Consider the following 19,415-nt stretch of genomic DNA (forward strand, 5'->3'; position numbering starts at 1 on the left):
TAATCTTCTTTTCTTTCCCTTTCTTTTACGACATTCCTCAGCTCAGCTCACACTTTGCATTTCTCTAGTGCTCAGTGTGTTTTGTATTTTGGTTACGTTACGTGTGTGGGGAGGACAAGCATGGCCAGCAGGCATGGCTCGTGCAACCCCATCGACAACTGTCCAGTTGTGCAATGTGCAGAACTGCAGATACAATGGACCTGGGGTAATCGCCCACTGATTACGTTCGTCTATCGTGCGCTCCTGGTGGAAGACAGATTGCCCGCCATGTGAGCAAGGGCGGCATCTGTGCATTGCCGCGGTCTCGAGGAAAAGCATGTTGGTCACTGGTCAGTGCGCAGCAGATGTTTCTAGACAAATGTCCAAGTCCATGGCTCCATGCTATCCAGTTTCTCAACCATCTTCTACTATAATTTGAGCATTCCTTATCCATTACATTTGCATAGCTGGCCGTTGAATGTGAATGCAATGAAAGTAGATATGGTATCTTCAGTTTTGGTCTGTCGGTTAGGTTTAACCCCGAATTCAGCCACCTTACCAGGTTCCTATAGAACATAAAAGTGCAGCAGCAGATCAGGTCATCAGGTGACTCGGGCCGAAGTCCAATCGAACTCGGTACCAAACAAGGCTCAATTCGACACTTGCAGTCAGGGCAACAAATAGGTTTTCGATATGTTCCTACGATTTGATTTCTGCAGCGTTCTTCAGTGTAAGCATGTGTCCTGATTCCTGAAACAATTGTCCAATCTTCATAGTCGATCAACAACACTCAGTCAATCTCTCAGTCAATTCCTGAAACTATCTAAAACGTATTTACAAAGTGCGATATATACACGATTTCAATTGAAATGCTTGCCTAGAGTTACAAATGGCATCTAACTGAATCAATCTCTCTCGGTACAAGACAACACAACGCAGGGCACAAAGATAAGAGAATCTGGTGCTACACGTAGTACACAATCCCTATATATGAAATGAACCACACTCTATCACACCACCGAAATTAGGAAGCATTCGGGCCTGCAAAACTGCGATCCGGTCACTCTGTCCAGCCGCGCCATCTCGTCGTTTCAGCTTTGCTGGGACTGAGCAGAGACCCCCGCCATCTGCTGAGCCCAGTAGTCCGCCAAGAACGTCTTGGCCGCGTCCAGGCTGGGGTAGTATGGCGGCTCGAGGAACATCTGCGCGAGCGGGTCCATCCCCTCCGCCGGCACGAACAGCGCCCGGTTGCCCGACGCCTCCGCCGTGCCCATCACCGCCGCCACCAGCTGCCGGTACGCGAAGAAGAACCTCCTCACGGCTGCCTCCACGGCCTGGAATGCCTGGAGCAGCTCCACCTTGCCTGCCTCCTCGCCCTCGCCGCGCCTCCGGCTGTGGTAGAGCCTCATGGCCGCCTCCTGCACCCGCGGGCCGCCGTTGGGGTCCACCTCGACGCCGAGCACCCAGGGCACACGCTTCTTGAGGTCTCTGGTGGTGTTCGCGACGTGCAGTAGCGCCCTGGACCTGAAGCAGAACGACGCTTCGGACCCCGGAGCCGCCCGAACCGCGAGCTGGCTCTTGAGCCGCAGGAAGTCGTCGGGGTCCATCAGCAGGTGGAGGTCCTCGACGTCGGCGAGCAGCTTCCACACGCGCTCCAGGATCCAGCAGTCGCTCGCCGCCGCCTCCCAGTCCTTGGCTTCGATCCGTTCGTTCAGGCGGGCGAGGAGCTGGGACGCCGCGCACAGCCAGGACTCGAGTATCTGGTACATGGTGACGAGCGTCTCGTTCTCCCGGTTGCGATAGCCGGACCTGGGCTCCGGCGCAGGCTTGGGCTTGAGCGCGTGCAGGTCGTGCGGGCGCACGACGCGGTCGTACTCGAGCACCGGCTTGCCGGCGAGGTTGGGCTCGCCGAGGCCGAGCGTGAAGGCGCAGCCCTGCATCTGGCCCTCAACGGCGTACATGATCCGGGCGGCGAGCGCCTCGGACTTGTCCCATGCCGCGAGGCGCGGGAGCAGGCTGGCCTCGCTGGCCTGGCACACCACGGCGGCGGCGCTCCCGGGCAGCTGCCAGACCTCCGACCCGCTGCGCTCCCGCGGGAGCACGCCCCCGGAGGCGGTCAGCTCGGCGAGCGGCGCGCTCCGGTCGCCCTCGCAGAGCGCGGCCACCAGCTCGACCTCCCGCGCCGCGAGGGACTCGAGCCGGCGCGCGAGCTCGCGGCGGCTGGCGTAGCCGCGCGGGTCGGAGAGCGCGAGGGACGCGAAGCGGAAGGTGATCTCGAGCGCCTGCAGCGCCGGCTTGACGAGGCCCTCGCCCGCCCAATCCGGGAAGCACCTGGGCTTCCACAGCGCCGACAGCTCCGGCAGGCGCAGGTACTGCTCGTACGCCTCCGCCGCGGACGCGTCCTGCACCCTCAGGACAGCCGACGACGACGACGACGGTGACTGCGCGCACGGCTTGTCGTCCCGCCGCACCGGCGAGACCGGGGACAGCTTGGGCGTCGCCATTCCGGCTCCAGTTGAACTCTCCAACGTTTGCTTTTCAAATTCCTTTTCTTCTATCTACAGGACTGAAGCTCTGATCGGCTTTTGCTTATGGTTTCGAGTTTGAACTCGAGAATGAGAAGGCGAGGCGTGTTTTATAGCGCGTGCGTGCTCGATCGGGTGAGTTCGACGGGGAAGCCGAGTCCGAGGAGGAGCGTGCCAGAGTGGCCTGGCGTGTGGACCCGCGCCTCGGCGTGGGTTTGAAAACGGAGGGGTCCGGGAAACCGCGGGTGGGCGCGCGTGCCAGCGTGGGCTGGGGTGGGGCACGCTGGAAGGCAATAAATTAGGGCGGAAAGGGTTTCCGAGCTTACTCCTCCTCCAATACTCCAATAGTTATCCAATAGTTATAAGCAAGAGATCAACTTTTCAATGATCTACCTTTAGCACATAGCTCATAATATGAATAACCTCACACGTCATCCCCACGTAATCTTGATAATGTATGTACGAGACTATCTCTTGATAAGAGATAGCTTTTCCCTTCCTCCTATTAAAATATGAGAAAATATTCTATGAGCTAACTAGAAAGTCAGAAATCATTCCCACACGAGATGATGAGTTCTGCCGCCCGGGTCACGATGTTTTCTCGTGTTCGGCCCGCGCACGCCGCCGCTGTATTCTATGGAAGGAACAACGCGGCCGTCTCCATCCGGCGTCATCCATTTCCATCCTAGGCCGGCAGGCACAAGGTTCCCCGAACACTCCAGCATTATCCTTTTCTTATTAAGCATTTTTTATTCGTATGTGCGAATGATATCGAGTATAAAACTCCTTACTCATCTTCGCTTGCAGGCAATTTCGACGCGAGAAAGGTGGAGTTTCTTCTCATTTACGTGCTGGCGTCTAATGTAACTTTGGTCGGCAATGCCGTGAGGGCGTTAATTTGATTTTGCGGGTGGGACTGGAACTAGCTGGACTGTGACTGTAACTCGCATAAAGAGGCCGGCAATTTCTTGCCGGATTTTTGCTGGTTGACTTTGCGTTTCGTTCTTGCTTCTTTACCACCACTAGACGTTCTGGTCAAGGCTTTTAAAAGTGTTTGAAAATTGCTTAATTAGTTTTCTTCTTGTCGTACTCACAGTTTGTGGAGGACGTGGTGATCTTAAGGGGGTATTTGGATACTAGGTGCTAAACTTTAGCAGTGTCACATTGTATGTTCGGATGCTAATTAGGAGGACTAAATATGAGCTAATTATAAAACTAATTGTAGAACCCTGTGCTAATTCGTGAGACGAATCTATTAAACTTAATTAATTCATCATTAGCAAATGGTTATTGTAGCACCACATTGTCAAATCATGGACTAATTAGACTTAATAGATTCGTCTCGCGAATTACACTCCATCTGTGCAATTAGTTTTTTAATTAGTCCATATTTAATACTTCTAATTAGCATCCAAACATCTGATGTGCCAGATGCTAAACTTTAGCATGGGGTATCCAAACGGGACCTAATTCTGTATCAGCACGTAGTGGCTTAGACCTTAGTGCAGGTCAGCCGAAAATTCAGAGGGACGTGGCAATGCTGCTGATACGGCATGCACCAACCCATTCGGGCATTTGGCCATCTCCGGCTGCTGGACCGAATTCACTGTTCCAATCGGCTCTGCTCGCCACTTGACTCGGAACGTTCCCGCTTGTCTCCGAGTCACCGGTCACCGCGTAGGGCAATCGTAGGGCGTGGAACTGCTCGAAATCTTGGACCAGCCAAAAGGCTCCAAAGCCTCCAACACTGCGTTCCGCGTATCCATTGGCCACTGCACGTCTGCACCCGCGCGAGAGACCGTCTGCGCAGCGCTGCCGAACTTTGACGGCGGCGGCCGCGGCAGGTGAGTCTGCTCCCAACCTCGTTCCGGTCCGCGGAAGCAAACGGGAAGGCTGTCGACGTTTAGGAGGGAAGGTGGTGTAACTGCGCAGCGCAGCCATTAGTCTCGGTGCTTATCCCTTAACCTGTCAACCCTGCACGTAATTCCCTCGCCTCTTCGCTCTGACCTAGTATAACCCCTTGGACCAGCGAGACCTGTGCTGCGTACCTGCCTCAGCCACAACTTGGTTGATCGCGATAACTATGAGAGGTGTACAAGTTGGGTTTTTTAAGCTGACCAGCGACTGCAACTGGCGTTCATATCCTTTTCCTTTAATAGATGGTACAAGAACAAAGTGATAAAATAAGGGTAATCGGTTCCCACCGCGGGATACCCCTGCTAAACTTATACCTATCACATCGGATGTTTGATACTAATTAGAAGTATTAAATATAGTCTAATTATAAAACTAATTGCACAGATGGAGTCTAATTCACGAGACGAATCTATTAAGTCTAATTAGTCCATGATTTGACAATGTGGTACTATAGTAACCATTTGCTAATGATGGACTAATTAGCTTTGATAGATTCATCTCGCGAATTAGACTCTATCTGTGCAATTAGTTTTATAATTAGCTCATGTTTAGTTCTTCTAATTAGCATACGAATATTCGATATGATCCTGCTAAAGTTTAACACCTCGTGTCCAAACACCCCCTAAGTGTATATCCATGATGAGGTGGCACAGTACAGGCAGGAAACAGTTTAGCTGAAAATGACGTCGTTAAGGCGGCAAGCGAGGTGATGCAAGCGGGTGCAGGTCGGCAGATAACCTGCTTAATTAAGTTACCCGCCAGAACACCGCGGGATATAATACGACGTCCACCGCCGACGACGGACCGACCGATCGAAGTCATCGAACAGTAGTTGATCGGCGCGGCAGCGGAGAGCTCAGCCTCAGCGATGACTTCGAACGCGATCGCCTCTCAACCGCTCGCCCGGATGACGGATCCGATCCCTGCCTCAGATTACCGAAGCGAGGAAGCCAGAATTCAGAAGGATGCTTTGCTTCTGGCTCTCTCCCGGAACATATTCATATCAGAACACAAGGCATGTAAGTCACGGGATCGTAGGCCACCACTAGTGTTAGTGCGATGGAGCTATGGACGCGTACGCGACACATGCACGGTTGTCCTGAGAGCCTCGGACTCTAGCCTCTGATCTCCCTCTTGCGGTTCCCTATCAACTAACCCATCATGCATGCGAGCTGGCCAGTGTCTTAGGCAAAACAAACTGGTGCTTGGCACCATCATCAGGCCCCAGTAGAGGTACATCACTCCCGCCAAATCAGCACGATCAAGCACGTGCATTATCGCAGCCTAACATTACCCGCCCGGTACGAGAATCCCGGCACTTGGTGTCGCTTCCGCCAATCACGTCGCGAGCATTCGGCGACGGCCATGATCCTCCGTGCGTCAGTGGGCACGCGCCGATCCGTGAGTGCGTGGCGTGACATCCCCGGCCGGTGGACGCGGACGCGCGTGCGAGTCCATATCGACGGATGCGAAACCAAGATTATGGCGGCCACATCTCTTCTCATCTCATCCAAAGTTTCGGATAAGAGCCAGCACGCTAGAGCTAGGTAAGCAGCTGACCGTCCGGGCTCGCTCCCATCCTCATTCCGCGCCCCGATCGCGTGCGGAGAACGGTAAGAGCCGTCGACCGTATCCGAACAACCCCTCGCCGCCGGGATTTGTTTCTAGACGAACGGGGTAGAGGCTTCCACGCAAACGCCGGACGTCGCCGTCGCTGCAAAAGCGGATGGGCAGCGGGTCGGACCGGTTCAACCTCCGGCGGAACGGAACTCGCGCCAGGTCTCGATCGAGAGCGACGTGTTCTGGGCGGGAAGGGGAGGCATCCCATGACGCCCCCACGAGCTAGTCCGCCACAGTGGCGGACTGGGCGGGCGGGGACGGCGGCAACGCTGTGCTCGGGCAGTCGGGCGCAGCAGCAAGTTTATCCAGTCGGTGCGTGATGTGAGTTAGGCGGCACGGCACGGCGTGGCGCCGTGGCCGGCCGGGCCGACGACGGCAGCTGGGCTTAGGTGGACGTGCGCTGCCTGACCCTCTCCGTTCCCTTCCCCACCGGACGCGCCTTCACGTGCGCCGGGGACTGGGGTGGGGATCGGCGGATCGCGAGATTGGATCACCACCGCCAGGAAGGAGTCAGGAGAAGGAGATGAAACCAAGGCGCCAAGTCGTCCGTCGTCTCTGGCAAGTGGACCGTGGTTGCTGTGCTGCAGAGGGCCCGATGGCCCGTCGGCCACATGGGCGCCACGCGGGCCGGCTCGCCAGGGACCGTACGCGGCCCAGCCTGTGAGAACCAGGTGAAGTGACAACAGACTGACAGCGACTCGCGTGGGTAAATCCGGCTCTGACTCAACAGCGGCAACGTGCTGTGCTGGACCAGAACCGCGCGAAAACATGCTAGCATTGGCTTCATCTTATCAGCCGGTTTATCGGCCACCGAACAGTATTTTTTTCTCACAATAAACCAGTTGTTTCAGCTTTTCAGCCGGCTTATAAGTCCAGCCGAACAGGCCCGACGTCTCGGCACTCGACATATAGAAGTTCATGAAGTACAGTCATCATATGATAATTTATATGATTATATCAATTTGATCTAACATTGAATGGGTGTATATGATCACATACACACCACGTAGATATTTTTAATACCATGAGGTAATGTAAACGGTTTATTTTCTTAGCAGCTAAAAAGACAAGCCGACGATGGCTTCCACCTACCAAGTTTCAATAGCGGTGATCCGTTCTCCCTTCATCGGCGCAGGGCCAGGGTAAGCCGGCTATGGTTCATATGTGGCATCGGCGTGGGGGTGAATCGAGCTGGGTCGTAGTTCCCGTCAGCACAGACCTTGACGCATACACATAACACAATATGACATAACATTCTCAAATAACATATAATAGCTATATACTTACTACTCTAGACTTGCAATTTTTCTCCAACATTTACTTGTGGCCCAATATTCTCCCGTTAGGGCCCAATTATCCCACTGAAACATGTTTCTCATTGCCTATACGATAGTCTAAACGTGCGTATGTAAACACATCTAATTCTTGTTTAGGGGGTGTTTGAAAGGGGGGCTAAACTTTAGCCCCCCATTTTAGTCAGATTTTAGCCTCTCCATACCAAACAGGAGGACTAAAATGGAGGGGCTAAATTTTAGCCACCCATAATCCATTAGCCCCTCCAAGAGGTGCTAAAATGGACTAAAGGGGCTAAAAGTGATCCCCTTGTCCAAAATTCCTCCCCTTGCCCCTCTCTCTCTCCTCCCTCTCACTCCTACCCGCCAGATCCCGCCGCACGGCACCCCACCGCCTCCGCCTCCGGCCGGCCCTGCCGCCTCCTCCCCTCACTCTCTCTCTCCCTGCGAGGGGCACCACGGCGCCTCGCCTCCGCCGTGCACCCCGCTCTGCCTCGTCTCGCCTCCGCCTGACCCCGCCACCGCCGTTGTGGCCGGATCCGAGCCCGACCGGCCCCGCCACCGCCTCCGCGCCGACACCGAGGACGCCGCCTGGCACCTCACCATCTCGGTGCCTTGCCTCCTTCGCCCGCCGCCACCGCCTCCGACTCGCCTCGCCGAAGGCCAGCTGCCGCCGCCTCGCCTCGTCGGCTCCGCCACCGCCGCCTCCACCTCCGCGGCCTCTGCCTCCGGCCGGATCCCGCGGGACCGTCGACGCTGGGCGCGTCGATGGGTGGGTCGAGTCCGTGCCCGCCTACGCCCAACCTCACCTCGCCTCCGCCGGCCGCGCCGCCTTCGATGCCCTCCGGCCGACCCCGTCTGCTGCGCCGATCCCACTGGCTCCGCCTGGCCACGCCGCCGCCGCCGCCCGGCCCCTCCGCAACCCCCTTGTGGTGGAACCGCCCAACTTAAGCTGGTTTAAGTGCGCCTAATCGCCGTCGGAACGGCAACTATCCGAAACGCACTTAAAACAGCATAAGTCCGGTAGTCCGTCGAGTGTCCCTAGGACTCCTCGAAGGCTCCACGGCGTGTCTCATAACCATACATCAGGATAATATCCGCGATGGGATAATATCAACAAACATTACATTTTTACATACATAATTAAGAGGTACGAGTTATTACAGGACATAAGTTGAAACAAACTTAGGGGTGCAGTGTTAGCCAAGTTCTAAGATTAAACATAAATAGTTCAGGAGAAGATGCGTAGATAAACTTTTCTCTAGGGTATTGTGAGACTCAGGTCAATACCCTAGGGCTTCGGGGTCTCCTCCTCGGTAGCCTCCTGTGGAGCTTCTGAAAGATAACCACAAGGGGAAAACCCTGAGTACGGGGTACTCAGCAAGTCTTACCCGACTAACCAATATAATAGTTTTCTTTGGAATGCGTGCCAGCTTTTGGGTGTGCTTGGTTGACACAAATTTTGCCGAAAAGCTTACTACGAGTAAGGCCTTAGTTTTATCTTTTAATTGAGTTAAGTCATTACCTAACCATTCTAAATGATAACAGAAGTAAAAGCAACCATAGTTGTTAAATCATACATTTATCGATAACAGGAGATTATATATTGCATGAATTAATACTACGATGCTCAACAGTGATCAAGCGCATTCATAACCGAGAATTGCGGCGATCCGGATCTAATTACATCCTGCAGGAGAGTACCCTGATCACCAGCATTATACGACTGTCCAGGTCGTATCTAACAACCTCTCGATTAGCAAAGTCAATGATTAGGAATACGACTACCCGGACCCAGGGATGCACCCCCACATGGGACCCCACGTCTGGCCCGATCTCCATGTGAGTTTCAGGCTACACCCCTGCCAATCTCCAGCACGTCAAGCGCGGGTACGAAGCATTCCTGATCATAGAATTTACTAATCTACTGGGCTTTACTGGTCCCATACCCAGTAAGCAATCAGAGGCTTATCACTTGATCAAAAGTGAAGACACGAATCGGGCCTTAACCAAATTAATCTAGCAGACAGAACTACATCTCTAGCTTCTGTCCGCTTTCAATTTTCCAAGTTATCCTTCATAAGCAACATGTATGACTTAAGAGTTTTCCTTAAGGTTGGTAAACCAAGCATGTAAGCAAGTAAGCAATTCTAGACTTGGGTAGTTTCTAAGGTTTGAACAAGTGGCAAAGATGTCCATAAATCAAGGCATGATCACACCCAAGAATAGGTTTCAATCAACTCCTAGACCTAGTGCATGCAATAAGCAAATAACCTATAACTAGTCACATGAAATAACGACTCCAAAATAGATAGGTATAAATGCACCGGGGCTTGCCTTGTTCGTTAAAAAGATTAGTAGAAGCTGACGGATTTGCTTCACAGGGAACAAACTCAAACACTTCTTCAGATTCCGAAGGTCCCTCTGAGAATTCCCAATAATCTTCTTCCGGTGCTTCGGGATCTACGGCATAATACATGCAGGGGTTAGAATGCAAACTTTTTGAATAACAGACTATACAACTTTCCTTCATGATAAAGTTGCAAGCCAACAAGGACTATACGACTTATCATGATAAAGTTGCAAGCCAACACACAAAAATCTAAAAAGATTAACCTACACTTTTATTTTTCTTATTTAACCCTCCTTATAGCTTTTTCTTTTAATTTTAGAAAAAGTGGTAATTATTTTCTAACTTGAAAATCTAATTTCCTATGTGTTAAGAATTATTTGTGATTAATAAAGTGTTATTCATATTTTATACATTTTATAAATATCAAGTATTTATTTAATTACCTTAAAAGGAAGGCATTAAATAAATAACCAAATTTTTATTATTTTCCTAGGGTGTAAAAATTTTAATGCATAAAGGAAAATAAAACAAGCCTAACAAAATTGGTTTCACTAATTTTGGATACTCCTACAAATTTCTGTGATAAAAATGGTGTAAAACGAATTTAAACGAATTATTTTGCTAAAGGAAATCTAATTTCTCCCGAAAATAACCCAGAAAACTTTTCTTACTCACCCACTCTCTACCCTTTCTCACGAACATTGGGCCCCACGGTGCGGACCCCACCTTTCCCTATTCCTTTTACCCGCCGGCCTTTTCTTCCTCCCGACGGGCTCCGTGGGCCGATTTTCTTTTTCTTCTTCCTCCTGCGGCCCACACCGGCCCAACGGCCTTTTTTTTTCTTTTCTTTTTCCCCCGCGAAACCGGCCGGCTCCCACTGGGCCTTCGGCCCTTTTTCTTTTTCCGGCCGACTCGCGCGCGCGCGTCACTGGGCCTCAAGGTTGCGGCCCAGCAACCGACCGCGTGGCTCTGGCCTGCCTCCTTCCTCCCCTTTCTCCTCTGACGCGCGGGCCCGAGCACCCAGCGCCTTCTCCTACCTCCCGCCAAAACACACCCGTGACAGGAGGCGGCGCGGCTCGCCGGCCGGCGCTCTCCCGGCGGCGGGACTGGGTCGTAACACCACTCCTACACCTATACGACCCCGTGCGCGGCAGCAGCTTCCCGGGAGATGGCCGGAGCCATCCCCTCCACGGCGACGGGCGGCGACTCCCTCGGCCGGCCGTGGCTACTCACGACAACAGCTCAACCGACTCAAACAACTACCTCTACTCCATCCTAGGACACTAGAGACTCGAGTGCGACTACTCAAGTCAGAAGAGAAGCAGCGCAAGGTGGTTCTCACCGTGAGCGGGCGGCACGACGGCGGCGGACAGAAGCGGCGGTGAGCACGGCTACTCCGGCATGGATGGTGGATAACAACTAGCCTGGGGTGTAGCTGGGTGTCTGTGGGGAAGTGGGCGAGAGGAATCGACGAGAGCTGCGGGGTGGCGGTGGAATTTGCTCGGCGGCGGTGCTTTGACAGAGGAGAGCGGGCGGCGGTAAAAAGGGAGATGGTGAAACGGCGGCGCGGGAGCAGTAAGTATTCAAGCGTTTAACCCCGCGCATGGACGACACCGTGGCCTACCCGTAGGCTTGCGTGGTGAGGAGGTGGCCTAGCTAGTCGCTCTGGCGGTCGACCGACGACGGCGGCGGCGACACGTCTGGAGGCTCTGTCACCGCCCGTGACCTTCAGAATCAAGTCGTGGTCGATCTTCAATCCGACGGCCTCCCGTGCTTTAACAGAAGTTGAAGATAATCTCAAGCCCGTCATCTTTTATTTTAGCTTCGGCTCGAGATAAACATCAAATAGGATTGAATTTGGATTTGTTGCTCGGTTTCCTCTGAAATTCACTGAAACTGACATTCAGTTCGTCAGTTATCGACAGTGGTGTCGATCTCACTTGTTAACCCAATTCAGTGGCCTAAATCTTGTTTTTCCAATCCAACTTCTTCCTAAATGTGTTCTACAATGTCCCAAAGTTCCATTTTGCTCATGAATGCCTACCTTTTTTGATCCACATTGCTCTGAATTTGGATTCAAAGTCGACCTTATACTGTCGGTTTCAGACTTAGGCATTTTCAGAGTTTCAGTTAACTTGTGATTTTGTGCTGACTTTGGGCTGGAGTTTGACTTCCTTCCCTTCATTGTTCCTGACCAACAACACATGAATATTGTAGTCCAAGGTTCATAGTGCAGTATAGTGTAGTTGTTCTGGTGCACTTAGTTGAAAAATTCTCCAGAAATCAATTTTGAAAACGGACTCTGCTGCTGTTTTTCCTGGACTGCTGTTTTCGGACGATGAACAGTAAACTTCGGTTCTTCTTTTTCTTTCTTTGATTCTTCTGAGAGATTTAGCACTAGCTTAGTTCCAAATTTTTGATCCTTCAGTCCTAAACACTCTTACACTTATATTCCACATGTTTGACAAATTTTTCTGAATTTCAAATTTGAAATTCAAATTTCGGTCGAATTTGGCCGAATTTGAATTTTTTGCCAATTTCTTTTCTTTTTCTTTTGGAATTGCTTCTAATTTCTCAAGTTATTGTAATGCTTCAAATGGCAGCTGTTACACCCCTCCTCTCTACCGGATCCGACGGGGGCCGTCCATCGCGCCGCCGGATCCGAGCCTTGCTGGCCCCGCTACCACCGCCGTCGTCGGATGCCCTTGCGCCGCTTCGTCGGCAGGGTCGGCGGCGTCAGGGGGCGAGAAGCTCTGCTTCTTGTCGGAGGAGGAGGCGTTGCCGTCGGAGGCGGGCCGGAGGAGCCAGCTCCTGGCCTTGGCGGTGGCCGTGCGTGAAGCCGAGGGAGCAGAGCGTGCCGGTGGTCGGGTTTGGCAGAGGGAGCAAAGCAGAGGGAAGAAGTTGAGGATAAAGGAGAGGGGGTAAAAGAGTCTTTTGATAACCAAAGTGCTAAACTTTAACCTCCCTCCCAAACACCCCAGCTGCTAAATTTTAGCCCATTCATTTGAGGGGACTAAATTTTAGTCCATGACGACATTTGAGCACACTCTCCCGAACATGACCTTAATTTCACTGTTTACACTTTTTGACCAAGTTAATCATCTACACATATTTAGTATTTAATTCAGCAATTAGACCTAAACTACACGCATATTCTGCGTTTACCATGTACATGCGTATAAATGACATTTTACACGCAAACACTTCGACGCCCATCGGCAGTCGCTCAGTTGCTCTCATGTCTCATGCAACCGCTCATACCACAGCTCCCTGGCAGTCCACACACCCGCGCGCTGCCGCGCATACAATTTTCAAAGAGCCACCTACCCCGGTCCCAGAGGGCAGAGGCCAGAGCCCACGTTCGTGATCTCGCGTTCCCGCGCGAAGCCGAAAACCCTTTCGCGCTCTGCGCGCGGTCGCGCCTCTCCACGCCCCGCCCTTTTCTTCCCCACCCGTCTCCGTCTCCCCTTCCCCGCCATCCACATCCACGAGCCCTCCCCAATTCGTCAATTCCCCCACATCTTCCAAGTAACCGCCAATCTCCCGTCCCTCCAAGCAGCAATGCCGACTCTCCGCAGCGCCACGGCGAGCGCGTCCCCCGCCGCCACCCCCTCCCCTGCCGCTGCGAGCACGCCTCGCAGCGTCAAGCGTCGGCTGACGCCAGGCCGCGCCGGCGAGTCGCCGAAAGCGTCGCGGCACACTTCCCCTCACCGATCCCCGCACGCCGGCGCCGGAACGGTAAGATCCACTGCTCTACTTGGTCTCCGATGCGGATCTGCGCGGCCGTTGCTTCCTTCCATCCGTTCCCCTTTGCAATGCACACCAACTGCTCGATCTTGCAGGCCTGCACGCCGAAGCTGCTGTCGGCGTCGCCCAAGTCCTCGAGGAAGCGGCTCTACGGGGACCTTGTCGCGGCTGAGAAGCCCAAGTGGAATCCCCGAGGCAAGCCTCTCGATTTCCATTTTAGCCAGCCAATGTTTTCACTTAGTTGCTTTTGTGTTGGGGCCTGACAACGAATTGGTCGTGCCACGCAGATCCCGCGCAGATGAGGGCTGTCAAGGAGGCGCTGCACGTGGCGACGGTGCCGTCGTGTGAATTAGTTTGCCGGGACAATGAGCAGAGGCGCGTGTTTGAGTTCTGTAAGGCTTGCATCGAGCAGGAGAAGGCTGGGAGCCTGTATATCTGCGGGTGCCCCGGCACAGGGAAGACACTATCTGTTAACAAGGTCAAGGAAAGCTTGGGGCGTTGGGCAGATGAGGTAGGCTTTGACAACATCTCATGTTCCACTGCAGTTTCCAGTTTTTGAGTGCTCTTGTATTGATTTGCTGTGTTAATTTTGTGTGAATGCAGATGGGAATGGAGACACCCGATTCGCTAGCAATCAATTGTACAAACCTAGCAAACACATCCGAGATTTTTAGCAAGGTATTAACTGCTATCCAGTTATAGACTCGATCTATTTGTGCCTGTCCAATTCAACCAAAAATTGTAGTTTCTAAGTGACTTTTGATGCAGATACTGGGACAATTTCAGAACCGTAAGAAGGGAAGCAGCAAACTGTCACCACTTCAGCAACTTCAGAGCATGTTTTCCAACGAGGAATCAGCTCCAAGAAGAATGATGTAATAACTGCTTGTATCCATTGTGACAATTGGGGTTTTCTTGCTGTCTTGGTCCTGTTATCTGAATTCCATGCTACTAATGCCAGGTTGGTCATCGTGGATGAGATGGACTACTTAATAACTAGAGACAGGGCTGTGCTACATGACCTTTTCATGCTTACGACTTGCCCATATTCAAGATGCATACTAATAGGTGAAGTTTGAAGGATACTTACACCCACTAGTAGCTGTATATGCCTATGGACCAAACAATACGGTTTTGCTGATTGATGGTGATGCTTTTCAGGAATTGCGAATGCCATAGACCTAGCAGATCGGTTTCTTCCAAAGCTTGAATCCTTAAATTGTAAGCATAAGCATTGCTGATAATGTCTAATGCTGCATTTTCTGCTATGAAGTAAACTAACTTTCCTTTGGCTTTGGTACTTTAATTGACAGGCAAACCTTTTGCTGTAACTTTCCGTGCTTATTCCAAGGATCAAATTTCTGACATAATTAAGCATAGACTAAAGGTAAATATCTTATCATGTTGCCAATTCAGATTTCTATGCATCTATCTCTTATTACTATACTTTCAATTGCTTGCTGGTCATTATTTCATATGTTCTAATGCCACTTATACAGGTTCTTGAGTATGATGTTTTTGAACCACTGGCCCTGGAGTTTTGTGCTAGAGTAAGTGCATTCATTTAGCACCAATTGTGCTGTAGTTTCATTGACAGAAATCATAATCTTGTGCTAAGCATTGTTGTCTATGTTCATCTTATAATGATTTGGTGATTGTTATTTATCAGAAAGTTGCAGCAGCCACCGGTGACATGAGAAAAGCTCTAGGTGTTTGCAGGTAAATCACTTCTGTTTTTGTTGAAACAATGATATTCTCCGCGAACTATAGCTCCAGTACTAGAGCTCATAAATGTTGGGCTCTTCATTTTTTTAATGAAACAAAAGAAATTCTAAATCTTGTTGATGCATGTGCTAACCAATTCAGAATTTTTTGTATGTGTTATATCAATGATGACTGTTTAAGATTGCGTGCCTCAGCAATGTGAGCCATTAGAGTATAACATTTTTATTTTTGCGAATTCCAGGAGTGCTGTGGAGGTTCTTGAAACAAGGCTACAAGATTCTGATCAAGAATTAGGAATTGTAAGTTTTGCTTCTCACCAGATATTTCAGTAGTTCATCAGGAAATTGACAAGTGATTTCTAGGCAGGTATTGCATAAAACTAGATTCATAGTTCCTAAGCATAACAATCTATCTAATTTGAGGTGCCAGCTTTTGTCATAAATTGTCATTGGCCAAGTATGTGATCTATATGATTAATTACATAAGTCTGGTCTTGTACTTCAATTGAAACCAATTTGAATTACAGCCATCATTAGGCTTGAATGTTGCTAATTGTCTCTTTATCCTCTACTAAATAACCTGTATACATTTACTTATATGGTACAAAAGATCCTACAATAAATTTTCCGTTGACATGATTTTGTTTAGTGCCTGAGTCATCTTTAGTTTTGGAGGCCTAACATTTTTATTTACAGGTGACATTTGACCATATGGATATAGCCTTGTCAAAGGCATTCAAGTCACCAATAGTAGATAGCATACTGTGTCTTCCCCAACACCAACAGGTAAGGTCGCAGTTCTTTAGAAGCCTTTAGAGCTTTGTTCCTCATTTTTCTTCTGCCCTCCTGTTCCGTTAACTGTAGTCTGCCACATTTCTGTGCCTCGTTCTTATCCATGAAATGTTGGGCAGATGGTACTGTGTGCACTGGCAAATACTTTCCAGCATTGCAAGAAAAAGGCTACTACTCTAGGAGAGGTAACACTTCATGCCATCTTGAAAGAATGTACTTGATCACCTCATCTCGTATTATTCTAACCTACCTATACATATCTTTTTTTCAGCTCAACAAATCATACATTGAAATCTGTAGATCAACCCAAGTCCCAGCAGTTGGAATGCTTGAATTTTCTAACATGTGCATGGTTTTGAGCGATCAGGTATGCGGATATGCTCAATCTTTTGATGCATTGGAATGAAATGAAAGGCAACCCAAATGTTTAGTGTTTGATGGATTTTACATTGTAGGGATTCATGAAGCTAGGGCAATCCAAGGAAGATAAGCTTAGGAGAGTAACCCTTCAGATTGACATTTCAGATATTGGTTTTGCATTTAAGGTGCGGACAAAGGTTCTTAATCCTATATATTTAGCAACATAGTAAGTGTTCGATCTTCTGGGTTGTTTACTAGTTCATTCAATGATACAGGGAAATCGTTTCTTTCAAAAATGTCTGAAGCAGCCAAGATGCTAGCTAGACTCATGGTTACCAACAATTACAACCCTCGATGTGCAACACTCAGGTGCCTGACTGATACAAGTATACAACCCCATCATTCTAGCCCAGTCCTTGACGTGCTGAAGGATGCCAGTGATAGTCAAGCAGGCTGCACCGTATGCCTTTGGTCATACACTCAGCAACTGCAGTTTACTGCATTCAGCGAGCTGTCCTCGTTTGAAATTATGAGAAAACTCTTTCTTGGAATTCGGAGAGAAGTGTACATGTGATGAGTTATGATAGTATTATCTGACACAATTCTTTCGAAAGATAGTTGACTGTAGTTTTTATTTCTCCATTTTTTGTTCTTCCAAAACCGATTGATGATGTAACTAACCATTAGCAAATGAATAACATTTATTGGTACATTGTTGAAAATTGAATTCAATAATGAGAAGCTGGAATTATGTTATGTATCTTTGCCAAATCAATTGCACTGTTGTCATATTTTACTCAGTGACATTATTGTTGAGGTTGTAAACTGCATAAAGTGCTGTCGGTCGATAAGATAGGAGAAGAAAATTTCGGTGCATGTCAAATATGCTAGATAAAGCACAAAAGCAACTAATCTCAAGAGATAGGCCCGTCTCCGTTGTACATTACAAATTGATTTCAATATCTCGTCCTGTTGAGCATTTGATCAGTCAATCTCATCCGCGATGTTTTTCTGTCTCTGGCTTGTACATTGCTGACCGTCGTAATCGTAGAGTAACAAAGGTGGCTTGACGAAAATGATGGAACTTTGTTTACTCTGCACACGTTTTGAAACGTATTGGGCCTCCCCTATACTCCCCGCTGCTAATTTGTAGTGATTGGGCTCCAAATTATGGGCCGTAGTTAGAACATGGATAAATTTTCTTTAGTTTGGGCTTCTTCGATCGCACTTCCCAAGACCAACTTCGTGGTTTCCAACTTTCTCCACGAAAACTGGGCTATATATTTAACTGAGCTTGCATGGGCCTCTTTAACATCAATACTTCTGCTCAAAAGTCTCAAACTGAAGGAGGAAGAAATCAGCACAGATTCGCCGCTCAATTTCAGTGCGCCAGAGTTGAAAGGTGTGTTCGAGCATGATGTGACATTCAGGTCAACAAGTAAAAATCCCACCTGACCGTGTAACGGAATATGCCGTATATCGAAGCAAGCAAACGTACTACCGCACCCTATTCTCGTCGGCAGACAGAACGCAGCCCCGTCTCTTTGCGTGGAGGCAAACTGCTTGCCGTCGAAGGCAGCGTCATCAGTAAATAAAAGATACGATAAGATTAGCGAAGGGCATCGTCTGAACACCCGCGTTGGGAGTATTACGAAGGGTATTTTGATACCTTACTAAACTTTAGCAACTGTATGACAGCTGTTTGGATATTAATTAGAAGTATTAAATATAGTCTAATTACAAAACTAATTGCACAAATGGAGTCTAATTCGCAAGACGGATCTACTAAGCCTAATTAGTTCATGATTTGATAATGTGATGCTACAGTAACTATTTACTAATGATGAAACGTCCAACATGACGAGTTTACGCCTCATATCAAACGCGCAGGTGTGGACGGAGGGGGAACAGATGCAGCGCTGGTCCATGTCAGGACGCAGTATCGCAAGTTCCAACGAGGCCCACCTCCACCATCGCCACCACACGTCGCCGGGGATCGGAATTGGATTGGCCGAGACCATCATCAGCATCCCCATCATCGTCATGATCACTCCTCACAGCTCACGTAGATCATCGATCACTCCTCCCCCCCATTCGATGCCGCCTAGTCGGTCTCAACGTGGTACGGCGCCTTCAATTGGAAACGACGGCCACCGTTATCCTGATCACGTCCAGGTTACCCCTTCCACTGTGCCACCAGACTTGAACAGCACGCCATGTCCGGAACTGTAAGAAGTACTGTAGTAACGATCCTTAGCAGAAAAGAGAAGGGGAAAAAAAGCAGCCGAAGGAATCGGGAAATTCAGCAAAGCGGATTCATGGCGCTTTTCCAAAAGGACAAGCCGGTGCTTTCGAACGAGTCCCACTTTTCCAGGTTTCCAAAAAACCTTAACGTTCCTGCTTTGCCAAAAGATGATGATAGCCCTCCCTCACTTTTGCGCACGAAAGATCGACGAAAACTCAAAAGCACACGATTTTCTGAATTTTGTTTACGTCCTCCCAACTCCCAACCCAAACGAAAGGAGAAGATCGAGAGATCGGGCAGGCAAGCAACCGAGACTGGCATGGCTCAGCGGCAGAATCCACGGCCATCATGGCCAGACTCGATCCTCCTTAATTATCAGCGCCCCATGATTGCGGATCGCTTGGCTCGCCTCGCCTGCGTGCTGCCCGTACACTCGCTTTCGCGGGCAATAGTGGCATGGATTCCAAGTTCCCCGTCGATACTACTACTAGTAGTAGCAGTAGCCAGTAGGCTAGTCGGTAGGGGTGGGGGAGGTGGCGTCGCCCTCGTCGCGGCGACCCGGGATCACGCACGGCACGGAGCCCATGCGCGGATGCGGTGGTGGCCAGCGTCTCTCGGTCTCGCCGCTCGGGACCAGGGCGAGCGAGGGCGAGGCCACCCGTCGATCTCACGGATCGGGCACCAAATCCGCAGCGAGTTCGCGATAGCATTTCCGGAATCGTGACGGGGAACCGAAGATGGGGTGGGCTCGCGCAAATCGGCGCGATGTATCATGTAGCTCCGATCCCAATCATGGCCCCGTCCGTCACTGTAGCGGGAGGAGGAACGGGTGCGGCCCGCACGTGAAGGGCACGAGGGGTC

At 50.2% G+C, this 19,415-nt stretch overlaps 2 protein-coding genes across 2 annotated transcripts; one reads left to right on the top strand and one right to left on the bottom strand.

Moving 5' to 3' along the window:
- Positions 1-772: 772 nt before the first annotated feature.
- LOC101761122 (nematode resistance protein-like HSPRO1) lies at positions 773-2,597 on the bottom strand. The gene has a single exon (XM_004970567.2). It carries the CDS (start codon positions 2,481-2,483, stop codon positions 1,071-1,073), a length of 1,413 nt encoding a protein of 470 aa, XP_004970624.1. The 5' UTR covers positions 2,484-2,597; the 3' UTR covers positions 773-1,070.
- Positions 2,598-13,124: 10,527 nt separating this feature from the next.
- On the top strand, positions 13,125-17,069 carry LOC101761509 (cell division control protein 6 homolog). The gene is made up of 16 exons (XM_004970568.3): positions 13,125-13,424; positions 13,529-13,628; positions 13,721-13,944; positions 14,037-14,111; positions 14,202-14,308; positions 14,395-14,501; positions 14,595-14,654; positions 14,747-14,820; positions 14,933-14,983; positions 15,103-15,152; positions 15,400-15,457; positions 15,854-15,943; positions 16,069-16,134; positions 16,221-16,316; positions 16,405-16,494; positions 16,585-17,069. The coding sequence occupies exons 1-16, from the start codon at positions 13,248-13,250 to the stop codon at positions 16,627-16,629; spliced, it is 1,470 nt and encodes a 489-aa protein (XP_004970625.1). The 5' UTR covers positions 13,125-13,247; the 3' UTR covers positions 16,630-17,069.
- The last annotated feature ends 2,346 nt before the right edge of the window (positions 17,070-19,415 follow it).

Source organism: Setaria italica, chromosome V, assembly GCF_000263155.2.
Source record: "Setaria italica strain Yugu1 chromosome V, Setaria_italica_v2.0, whole genome shotgun sequence".
NCBI lineage: Eukaryota > Viridiplantae > Streptophyta > Magnoliopsida > Poales > Poaceae > Setaria > Setaria italica.